Source organism: Buceros rhinoceros, unplaced genomic scaffold (genome assembly GCF_000710305.1).
Source record: "Buceros rhinoceros silvestris isolate BGI_N320 unplaced genomic scaffold, ASM71030v1 scaffold925, whole genome shotgun sequence".
NCBI lineage: Eukaryota > Metazoa > Chordata > Aves > Bucerotiformes > Bucerotidae > Buceros > Buceros rhinoceros.
In genome coordinates, this window is record NW_010412108.1 from 42,130 (window position 1) to 54,684 (window position 12,555).

Below are 12,555 nucleotides of genomic sequence, written 5' to 3' on the forward strand. Positions count from 1 at the left end.
TGATTACAAGGGCACATTTCTGGCTCACGGTCAATGTGTTTTCCACCAGGACTCTCAGGTCCTTCTCCTTGGAGCTGCTTTCCAGAAGGTCAACCCCTAACCTATACTGGTGCATGGGGTTATTCCTCCCCATGTGCAGGACCTACACTTGCCCTTGTTGCATTTTATTCAGTTCCTCTCTGTCCAACTCTCCAGCCTGTCCAGGCCTTGCTGAACAGCAGCACAGCCTTCTGGTGTGTCAGCCACATCCTCAGTTTTGTATTACCAGCAAACTCGCCATGGGTACACTCTATCCCTTCTCGCAGGTCATTGATGAATACGCTGAACAAGACTGGACCCAGTACTGACCCCTGAGGAATACCACTAGCCACTGGCCTCTCCAAGATGCTTGCTGAAACATATGATGTAACACCATGAGATGAGTGTCAGGTGTCTCAGAGACACAAAAGGAGAGGGAACGCAGAACGCGGGTTGCTGATTACAGCAACTGACTTGAGGACACCCCACTCCATGATGGGGCAAATGTTGGCTGAGCATTCAGGTCAACCTAGGATGCGTGTGTCAGGCCTAAAAGAGCTTCTGGTGGCTCCTTTCCTCCTGCAACCAACTAATTCAGCAAAACCAGCACGTGTACTGGCAGAGCACTGCTGATGATGGCACAGGTCTAAGCTGGGATGCCCACAGGAACTGTTTGTTGTTTTCAAAGCCCCAGGTTTGCCACCCATAACCTGTCCTAACTCAGTTTCCCTAGGCAGAGAGATGTGGTAGATAAGTATTGCCTTTGTGGTGAGAGGAGACTAAGTCAACTTCCATGAAGAGTGATCATTAAGAGGAGGAGAAAAGAACACCAGAGACAGCGCTTCATGGAAAGAGCTGTGATCTCCTGAAGCTGCAAGACTAAAAGCCTGAAGATTTTAACAGGGTGGAATGTAGATAAGGAGTTCTCCTGAAGGGTCTTTGATTTGGGAGCTGACCTTCCCTCTTTATTAGTCCTCCCTACAGCACAGACTGTCTTATCTTCAAAACCAATTCAAGCACTTCTCTTTCCAGCTTTTTGGCAGTGGTAGTTAACCAGATTTTAAAGATTTCTCTCTGGTGGTGATGTGGATCGTGTTACTAAGTTGAATATCCTTATTAATAACGATTTACAATACTTATCTGTCCAGATGGACGCATTATATGTACAAACAAATAATTGCAAATTGAGAATATAAGCTGCATGCAGATTCTTCCTTTTTTTTTCATTTATATCTACATATTCTACTTCATCAAAATACTGACAGATTGTAGAGTATTTTACTTAAGATCAGCATAGTGCACTGCAGCTTATCTTTTCAGAATCTTTTAACTTGGTTTTCACATTGTTTGCAGGTTTTTTAGAAAGATGAAGTGTCTTGTGTTCCTCCTGCTTTAGATATCCCTGCTCTTCTCTCTTCCCTTTCGCAAGATAAACCATCAAGCTGTAGGGGACTTCCGATAGCAAAGAAACTCAAATACTGGGTCCTGAAATGTATTTTTTCCAGAAATCACTTTTCTTACTGCTCTGCTTATTACGGTGGTAATAGAAACTATTTCTAAAGTTTTAATCTGGTCTGTTACCAGGCTTCTGTGCTTTGGCCTGACTGGGTTATCCTTTTCTGTTATCATTTTCCATAGATTGGGAATCCGTCATCCTGTTCACAAATGGTGAAAAGACTGGATGAGCAGCTTCTAAACAGCATTTTCTTCATCTCTTGCTGGGTCTTTACTCTGTGAGGAACACACACAAGGACTAGGGTTGAGATAATACTGATAGTGTGGAGGACTGTCAAAGAGGAATTCATTGGTACAATAGGATTGTAGGACCAAACTCTGTAGGACTGAACTCTGTTTCCTCAAGAGTCGTCGTACAAGTCGTTGTAACTGTACAAAGGTTGGGATCAGCAAGCTAGGGTGTCCAAGGAAATCTGTTTGCAGAAAGTTAAGTTATGGTGCAACAGAAAACCTGCTCTAAATGCTTATTCAGTATTTTTTAACTAAGAGGTAGTCTGATTTTCTGTCAATGCAAAATAATTTATCTTGTGGGAGGAAACCCTCAGCACATGCTAAGAGTGTCTGCACACAGAGCTGGTGTGGTAGCCTAACTTCCCACTGCATAAAGAAGACTTGCATCCTCAGCCTCCTCCACAAACCTTTCTCCTAGAAGAGAAGGTCTCAAAGGAACCCCATGTGGGTCACTTTGCAAAGTTTCGTAAACTCTTCCCATCTTTTATAGGGATTATTGAGACTATTACATAGCGTTGATATAATCTGAAGCAAGCTGGGTCATATGCCTCATTCTCCACTGGCTTGAAGCCTGCGTAGTCATTGACGCCTCCACTTTCCTAGAGCAGTGATGGGGTTTTGCAATCGCTTGTACTCTTTGCACAAGAATAAACAAGAGAACAGTGTGCAAGGCAAGAGAAAGTTACCTTTCTTTTTTTTTTTTTCTTTTCTGCTGTGTGAAAGAGAGAGTTTGTGGGCCAAAATCTAGACTCAATTTCCCCGTTAGAAAATTGGGATAACTATGCTTATATAATTGCAATTTCCCAGCAAGTTAGGACTTGATTCTACTCTTCTTACAAATTACCATCTAAATCAGGATATGAGCAGTTCAAATAAGCAGAATCATTTCTAATGGTAGTTTAAATGATTTCAATTGGGATTCCTTCATACAGCAATTTAAAATATAGTTAATCCACTCTGCCATAGAGTGACTTTCATGCCAGTTTTGTTTCACTTTGGATAATTTCTTTTTCTTCATTTAAAGTAACTCATGTTTACTTGCATACGGAAAACTAGGATCATACCCTCCATATCCAAGAAGTAAACCATTCCATCTTGGAAAAATCACTTATGGGTTCCCTCCATCATTTCTTGCCACTAGAAACTGTATCCACTCATGCGAGCAGTTGTAGTCCTATCAGAGATACGACAATACAGTTAACAGGATTGGGCCTGTAGTTCATTAGCAGCAACAAATCTTGCTGTACTCATCTTCTGAGGTCATTTGGAGGTACAGTATTTGAATTTCCTTTCATGAGGTTACAGAACAGATTAGGAAAGCCCTGTCTCTTCCCATTTTGACCATTGATTATGGTGGGAAGGCAACCGGAGCATCAGATGAACTTTTCTCTCCTGAGCTGCTATTAGCTTTTTAAAACCAACATATTAACAACCTCCTCAAAAGGTCTAAGCGCTGATTTAGCATCTGAGTCCTGCTGAGGATGTTCACAAACAGCAGAGTACGTATATGCAGGCAAACAGGAATTTATCCCTACAGAGAGTGAACTGGTGATTCCGTGGTGCGAAGGGATGGTGCAGAGCAGAAGTTTTATGGCTCCACGCATCTTGTGCATACACACATAGCTTTTAAATAAAGAGACAAAGATATCTTTATCTGCACGACAGATAGACAAACAGACTGACTGACTTCAAACTTGCACTTTCTGTAGGGATTTTTTTTCCCCCCATCTCCGGGTACTGCTTTTCAAAATTGCCTGAGGCTACAGTACAGCACCTCAGATCCCCAAGGCCCATTGCCTGGCTCCTAATAGCCACTCTCCATCTGTGTCACATGAACAGCTGATGAGATAGCTCCAGTGTCTGTATTTTGGAGAGCATATCCACCCAGGTTAAAATGCTGGGGTTGCCAAGGAGCAGTCAGAAGCCATTAGTGTTTGTGAGAATTTGCCTTGCAGCAGTTCCTTGGCATAGTGGAAAGTATGTGTGCGTGTGCGTGTGTGTGTCTCTGTGTGTGTGTGTGAGAGAGAGAGAGGGGTAGGGTAGAATGTGTAGGGGGGAGGGGGCAACAGAAAGGAGCGCTTTCTAAATAACCAACATCTCGCAAAAGTGAACAGTTGGTTACCGCTTCCATAAGCTCTTCGATCAGTTTGCTGTGATTCTATGCTGCTTTCTCTATCGTTAACAGAAACAAACACACATAAAAAAAAAAAAAGAAAGAAAAAGGAACATGAGAAAGAGAGCAGCGACTTCAGGGTCTTGCTCTGGTGTTTGGGCAGATGGAAAGGAGCTGCTCTGCCTTGGGGCAGGGTGGTTGTAATGAAGTGGCCTGTCAGTCTGTAAATAGTGAGGGTCATCTCTTCCATGTGATGGAGGGTATCACATTGCAGTGAAAATGGAAATGTCAATAAAATTAATCTGCCAGCTCTTTGCTGTGGCTTTTTCTGTCTCTCCGATCCAAAAGGATTGGTTTTTCAGAGGGGAGGCAGTGGAAGAAGGGTGATCTGGCACGGGAGGGAAGATGGAGCTGAAATGCAAGTTTTGAAGCAAATGGACTGTATGTAGCAGCAACGTATTACGTTTAGTAGCACTACAGCTAGACAAGGCTATAGGAATTAGCTCGTGAATCTATAGCATTCCTCAGGAAGCTATGGAGCGTCTAGCTCAGGCTACATTGAGCACAGAGTTTATTGTTTTAGGCTTTCTTGGACAAGGTTTTTACTTAGCATGGGATTTATGGCATTTACTGCTAATGAATGTCTATTCTTAAATTACAAAAACCACCGTCTCAGCACAATTCCCAGATGTCCTTCCAGGACCTCAGCTTCTTAAACACCAGCAGGGAGCATAAACTCTCCACTTCTCTGTTTTCCTCTTTCGTGTGGCTCCGGGCTAATGATGTGTAAGGAAAACACAGCAATCTATAAAGTCTCAGTGCTGTCCCAGTATTCTTCATTTATTTTGCATTTGATTATGCCACAAGTCGGATCTTGTTTCTTTCCTTTTTTTAAAGTTATTAGTTCAAATATTAATGTAGGAATATGGCATATATTGCTGCTCTTGATTGATGCCTTCCCAAAAACAGGAAGACGTGCTCGTATGAATTTTAAGAAAGTAGGGGTCCTGCAATGCCTCGCCAGAAGAGTTTTTCAGATACATAATTTAGATGCCCTCCAGGCAGGCTTTCAAGGCATTTTTGCTGGAGGGCAAGAAAAAATAACTATGACTGTTAAAAGTAAATGATTTTTGCTAATGCACAATTAATGCCAGGGAAAAGCACAGAAGAGAAAGATGTTGATGGAAAGTTCTGATTAAGTGAGAGCTCTACCTTGATGTGCATCTTTTTTTTTTTTTTTTTTAATGATAGTAATCACTGATGCAGAGATGTAGAAGTTTTCGTGTCATGCAAACGCTATATGCAGGGTCATACTAGGCGTATGTGTTTGTGCGTGCGTATGGATGTGTGTTGGGAGGTGATGGCTACAGGGAGGGGCTCCTCCGACAGTGTGTTATGTGCACTGAACGGTGACATGGTTACTGCCACCTCTGCAGAGGGCCTCAAATATATAGACTACAGAACATTTAACTTGATTACTTATAGTACGTATTCAGAATGGTTGTAGGGATGCATTTACAGCGAATGGGTTTTCTTGTGGCAGGTTTTCCCACATTGAATCCCATAATTGACAAAGAGCTATTGCACTATGTCAAGCACACAATTATAATTGAATTAATGATATATGCATGTGTGAAATGCAAAATTATTATTTGGAGAGACATGGTTTCTAGTTTTTACGTATTTGTATCAGCACTTATATGTAATGAGAAACTGTATGTGCCTGATCTAGCAATCAAAATAAAACTGTGGTAGTGTGTATTGGTAATTAATGATACTTTTTGGCTTCTCTATTTTCTTCATTTAATGTCTCCTCCTTCCTGTTTTTCTCTTTGTTGTAGGAGATGGTTTAGACAACAGTGTAGCCTCACCTGGTACAGGGGATGACGATGATCCAGACAAGGACAAAAAGCGTCAGAAGAAAAGAGGCATTTTCCCCAAAGTAGCAACAAATATCATGAGAGCGTGGCTTTTCCAGCATCTCACAGTAAGTGGTGCCCCAAACCAAAATAGACTTCTATTCATGTGCCTAATGAGGTTTATTCATTGTTATTAGAAATCAATTGTCCCCATAATTTTTGAAGCGTTATTAGGGCTCAATTATTGATGGTTGTTTTGGGGGTTTTTTTCCTAGATTTTTTTTTCTTGGCTCTTGGAATCATGACAAATCTAAAAGAAACCTATATATGTGTGTGTTTTATATATATATATATAGACAGACACGCCTATAGAGAGAGAAAGTACAAAGCCTTAGCACAGAACAACACCTACATAGAAAGTAACCATTTTTTGCTTTGAATATTCAAAATGTTCCTAGGGACAAAAAAGGGGATTTCTTGCTTTAGCATGTGTAAAGCTCTGCCTTCTGGATTCTTTATTGCTGGCCTCTGATTACACAAACTTCATATGTATGTGGTGGAAGGGAGAGCCCCAGCCTGTGTGTGCTGACGTGCACTGTGGATGCTAGAGAAGTCAAAGCAGCAGTTTGCCAACTTGTCATTGCTACTTTTTGTGAGAGATATAGAAAGCTTGCAGGTTCCCTAGTTCTTCAGTTGTGTGACAGAGATAATAAGCACCTTTTTTAGCTTCTCTTGAGGTCTGTTATATTAAAGGCTACCCATATTCACATTTGGGGAAGAGAGATTAAATATGTGAAAAAGCAATGCTTTCCATGGGCTATCTTTATCCTCCTGCTTGCAAATGATTTTATGTGTTGGTGTTCTGTTGACTATTATAGCTTCACTTAGGCATCAAAACATGGTTCCACAGAAAACCTAGTAACACTCTTTGTCATTTGCTTCCTGTGCAAAGTAATGGAAACTGGTAAAATTATCAATTGATTTTCCTCTTCCTCTCACTGTAAAATTGTTTCTCACTTGATAAGGCTTAAAATGCTAACTGTTATTAACTACCTCTTCTTCTACCAAAGTTTTATAAATTTCTACGGTAGCTGATGTTGGTTACAGTGTAATGATTTCAGGACAAGGTACCCGATTTATTTATGATAGGGACTATCGAACTGCTCTGCTAGCAGCACAGCTAAAGGGGGGAGCGATAGATCCACATTTCTAAACCATCATTTTGATGTAAGGACATTAGTAGCAAACTAAGGTGCATTGATCTGGCCTGTGGGGTCAGGATTAGCTGGAATAGCCAGTGTCTCTGCTCGAGTAGTGGTTATTCCTGCCTCCCAGCTATGGCCATTTCAAAGGTCAGGTGCCCTGTACCCACTTGGCTCAGAGGAATTAGACAGAACATGAGTCTCTGGGCTGATTACTTAACCAAAGACAAAATAATGAGTCCTAAGCAAATACTGACTAATTGAAAGGGCTGTAAATCCATTACATATTGGTCAGGGATAATCAGGAGTATTTAATCACTTTTATCTATTCAGGAGCACTGAAGCTGCAACAGCAAAGCCCTGAACCTTGCCATGTGCTTATTATTCTCATCATTATCAAAATTACTTCACAGCTGTTCTTTGCTACATCACCTCAGCTGGAGATTTACTAACCTGTAAAATGTTTTTAATTTGGAAGTCGAGTGAGTGTGAGTGGAGGGTTTTTCATTCAGCTGTAGGGTATCTTTAGAGGGGTAGTACAGGCAGGCAGCAAAAAGCAGGGCCACAAGTAAACAGTTTGTTTCGTACACGTCTCCGTGCAAACTCTATTTCCTCTGATGAAATTTGTGATATCTCTGGTTTTTTTCTCCCTGCCTTCCTTTCTCACATGCTCCTTGAAAGAATTTGACACAAGCTTATAAAAGTCAACTGCCTCTCACTTCTCTTGAGGAAAGTCCTCCTGGCTTTTTGAAATCCCTTTTCCTCACCATCCTCTCTCTCCTGACCCTCTCCATCCTGCACGAATTGAGGAAATTTGCCATCACTGGTGAGGATGGCCTCGCAAAAATCAAATTAAACGAACACACCAAACCTTTTACCGTCCAAGCTTTAATGAGTTTGCAGGTGTTGAAAGATTTACTGTGCTGTAATTCTCAGACCTGCAAACTGATAATGGAGACCCCTGACCAGTGCAATGTAAATTCAGAAAGATTCTTGCCATAAACACATGCAGGAAAGGAAGAGAACTCCTTTCTTTTAAAGATCTCGCACTTTTTCTCAAATTAGCTTGTCCATTCAAAGTGCAGCACCGGCTGAGCCAGAACAGGGGAATCTGTGATGTACAATTTTATTGTTTCAAGTAAATATCTTTACAATGGCGATCCATGATTCAATGTACATTCCTTCATTACTACTCTAACCTTATTTCAAATTGGTTTGTTCCTCTTTTGTGCTGTATGACCTGTTCTTGTATTACAATAATCCCCTGATGTACCCTTTTTTCTTTCTCTCTCTCTCCCCTTTTTTTTTAAAGAAACTAATTGAATTATCTCATTATTTTAATTTGTTAAGCAAATGTATTTTACATCTCAGGATGTGTTCTTAAAGAAGGAGCTGCTTAGGCTTTGCCCCCTGAATGGGCCATTGGTACATTTTGACATTCATGCATTCATTAAGGAGAGGAACATAAAAGAGCCCTGGTTGTATTTTTTTTTCAAACACCCAACCAGCATGGAACAACTTTTCCATAAGCCACAGGGGTCTCTCTACATATGTTCTCAACTGCAAGCCATTGTCACCTATTCTGAATACCTCAAAAGGACAAATAAAATACTAAAGGCCAACTGTAGCAATTGTTAGCTGTTAGTCTCAATATGACAAAAATCATTAACCTCTGCTTTCCCTGGAAGGAGAGGCAGTGGCAGTCCATCTCTTATGGCATGGATTAAACTTGAAATTCCCTTAGACTTTTGAATTCAAAGAGAGTAACTCAGTTCTGACTAAGTGTATTTACTTATGATTTTTAATAAAATGCTATTTCCCCCCTTTATTCAATCAGCTTGCAAACTCCTAAGGTAGCTGATTTTAAAAATTGAATTGTCTAAGAGGCTTTTTTGAAGAGAGAGGCAATTGAACTCTGTTGTAGAATTAATGTTTCTGATGGGCTCTGTCTTTCAAAACAATTTCTAACCCTTATCACAGCTTCCATTTTGCAGTAACTTTAATTATATTTGAAATAGGATACACGTGCATCAATGCATCAAATGCAAGGAGTAGGAGCTTCTGTCATGTTCTCATTCATTTGCTGGGCTCTGTCTTACATTTGGACTTACAACCGTACCGGAAGATGAAAGATCTGCGGATGAATTGGTTGGAAATGTGTATGCTTTTTCTGGATAACATCCAGTGTTTAAGAAAGTAGAGGAAATCCTAGTCTGGTAGTATATGCTTCTCAATAGCACATAAAGATTACGACATCAGAAAGGTAAACCTGACATTAAGGCTGTTTTTATTTGAGTTCAAAGGTGGTTAAAGAAAAGAAACAGCAAGAAATCTGACCCAAGCCGAGAGTTTATTCATAGCTTTTCCTCTATGCCAAGGAGTCCTTAGTACACTCAATTAGCCTCTCAGACATCTCTGCTTTCCTCCCTCAAGTGCTCCCCTATTTGCCCTGCAAAGAACATATTTGATCACGAAGTGAAAACAGGAAGTGCTCAAATGTATAGACACCTCTGGTTTACACCAGTGTTGAGATTAGGATTTCTTACCAGCAACTATGCAGAGCCAGCCCCCCTCCTCCCATGCCCTTTCGAAGGATGGAGGACCTTTAAAATGTATGTACATAATCAGAAGAGAACAAAGTTATAAAGGAAGTAATTATACTGTTCTATGCACTTGTACCTCTGGTGGTTAATCCCTTTCAGCAGCACGGTGTATCAGGGACTACACTTTTGCTACGTTCAACGTTTTTTCCCCTTATTTTACAGAGCTGGTAGAACAGAGACGCGTTTATTCTTTGACACGTACCTGGAATGCTGCCCTTTGGTACAATTCTATTTTGGTTCTTTCTTTTGCTACGGTCTGTAAGAAGATGAATATCTTAACCTAAAGCACCAGCTATGCCAATGGTAGCCTGCAAACTAAATCCCTTTTTATGACAGTGCCAGATTCCCAGCTGATGGTATTTGGGATGGCTCTCCTGAAGTCAGTGGAGTTGAGCTGGATTTTTTCCACTTTCTTTGCTAGCTGAAGTTCTGTCTCTTAACATTTGTTTGAATGGTGTCATTTTAGCCTGATTTCCACAATCTTCTGGCTGAAAATCTTGCCCTTTACAATCTTTTATAGAGGAGGTTTTGGTTTCATCTGCTTTGGTGTTAGGCTAGACTAAGTTCTGCTGGAATGTGTTAAAATGAACCAGCCACAGCTTTTGTACTTTCTTGAATTAATTTTCTTAACTTGCCCTATTCAGGTGGCCAGATTGGATAATACACACAGTCTTACTGAAACGGATTTTTTTTCCCCCCTGCATTTAGGTGGGTGTATTTGTGAATATAATATCTATCTATCATATTTTGATGAATGGCTTACCAAGCCTTTTATACAAGGCAGTTATTTTATTTATTCTTTAGATTTCATTCTATAGATGAATGTTGTCAACCAAAGCCAATCTTGGAGCGAGCTTTCAAAACAGTTGAAAACCATCCTACCTTCATAAATACCACCTCCCGTGTTGAGATCTTAGGAATAGTACCTAACAGAGGGTTAGCTGGCTGTTGCATTCCACACTTGCACATCAAACAGTAGTACAGCTTTCTTTGGAGTCCTAATCCAGGAGAAACATTCTTTACATTGCTGGTTTTATTGTACTTGAAAAAACAAAAACAAAACTGAAAAGACAACAGACTTTTCTCCAGGTAAAATGGTGACAAGAAGGCTGGGAAACTTAAGAAAATACAGGAAGGCAAAGACATTCTGGTGAACTTTTGTTGGACCACATTGTAACATGCTATACCCTCCCAGCGTACCCTGAGGAAACGCACGATGTCCCCCAGTTGCCCTGTAAAAGACCCGCATGTGGATTCATGTGGCTGCCGTTTCCGCTTCAGTGTACCCAGTAGTCAGAGAGTTGGAGGAGCCTAAGGTACAGTTTTATTCCAGGTCTGCTTTTTAGGCAGGGCTGACTGTGTGTTGAGTTTGCAGCCAGGTAATAGTTACCTGCTGGTGTAGGACAGATCTCTCAGACCGCACAAACACCACCCAGTTGGGAGCAGGTCCTGCAAAATAATATTGCGTTCATTCTTCAGCTGGGTAAACTTTGCGAGGGGAGGTTAAATGATTTCACCCTAGTGCTAGAGAAAAATCAGTATGTGAATGGTAAACTCGCACGACCTGTGGTCCTCAAGGTGATGGAGCTGTGTCTCTTTGCACCCAAAGTTGCTCTGGTCTTTCACCAGAAGAGCTGGTGGCTGCTGTTAGCACTTGTTGTTACTGCTGGGGGTAGCACAGGTCTGCCTACTGTCACAGGCATCACCCTCCGGTCCTGCCTGCCTGCACTATGGTGTCACCAGCCTGGGCAGAGTAAAATTGGAAATCTTCCTCGAAATACCATTTCTGATCCCAGACCAAAAGTTTCATCCTCTCAATGCTCCTAGTTGTTGGCCACGAAATCAGCCGCAAAGATTTACCAACGGACTGAACATCCATATACCTTTTAAATGCCAGAATCTTGAAAGAGAAGAGCTGAAACAGGGTGGGGGTGGGGCTTTGTTTGTTTTAAAAATGGAATCTGAGATTAGATCTGACATTTCTACATCCACCCCCTACAGAAGAGGGAACCCGGGGTCATGGGGTGTGTGGGCCTCAAAAGCGAGCTTTGTCTGGGAGTGGTTAATCTAATCATTGTTACATAGACATCTGTTATTTCTTCTGAAAAATTGATGCTTTTGTGACACAATGATCCATCTATTTAGTACAACAGCCTGAGTAATTAAATTAAAAAAAGAATATTTTTGCGGGAGCATGTATTATAAAACCGCCATACCTCCTCGTACCAGCGAAAAGGCTGGGGAGAGGGAGAGAGCGCGAGAGGGGGAGCGGGGAAGGAGTGCTTTAAGCCCTGCATTGTTTTCTGCTGGCTGGAGGAAAACATCTGTGAATTGTTTGAACTGAACCTTAGCAGGGACTGTCTGAATCTGTGTCATCTCTGTTTAATTTCAGGAAATGATGTCACAGTGCATTAAATAACAATGCTACGTGATTTATTTTTACTTGTACATGCTGTCCTAAGCATTTCAGCTGCAAGGCAGTGTTTCCAATTAAGTGCAAGCTTTCGGTTTTAAAAAATATACTCGGTAATGCCTTTTTTGGGGGGCGTGGGTATGGGGAGGCTGGGTGTTTTAGGGGGTCACCAAGGTTCAGGGCTGTCGGAGGGCTCTGGGCCCATTTGTCATGTGCTTATTTGTAGTTGGGACTGGATGTCAGCGCTCTCGTCACCCATGGCAACCTCCAGGACCGTGGGTTTGTTACAAAGCCTGTCTGGGGGAGAAAAAAACCTAAATATTCCGAACCAATCCGTCAAAAGACCTATTAGATAGCTATAGCCAGGCCTGCGTACTGTAGCTTCTGCCTCGATCAAACTTTCTGCACTCCCCCTTCTTCTGCAGAAGAATAGAGGACATAAGTCAATTCTGTCTGCCATCTGTCGCCTCTCTCCCCGCTCCTCAAATTAAAGAGACAGTCCGAAATTTAAATAATCGGATACAATCACAGGAAGCCCGCCTGGAAATTATTACATGTGCATTTGGGTGGCTTTTTTTTTCTTTTTCTTTTTTTTTTTTTT

General features: G+C 41.4%; 1 protein-coding gene across 1 annotated transcript in view; it reads left to right on the top strand.

The window, feature by feature from the left end:
• The window catches only part of LOC104493531 (homeobox protein Meis2), a gene marked incomplete at its 5' end in the record, with an annotated part of 105,276 nt that overhangs the window by 41,343 nt on the left and 51,378 nt on the right, over positions 1-12,555 (top strand). The window contains one exon of the mRNA XM_010136233.1: positions 5,719-5,864. Within this exon, the coding sequence (XP_010134535.1) occupies positions 5,719-5,864 (146 nt within the window). The remainder of the gene's footprint in view (positions 1-5,718; positions 5,865-12,555) is intronic.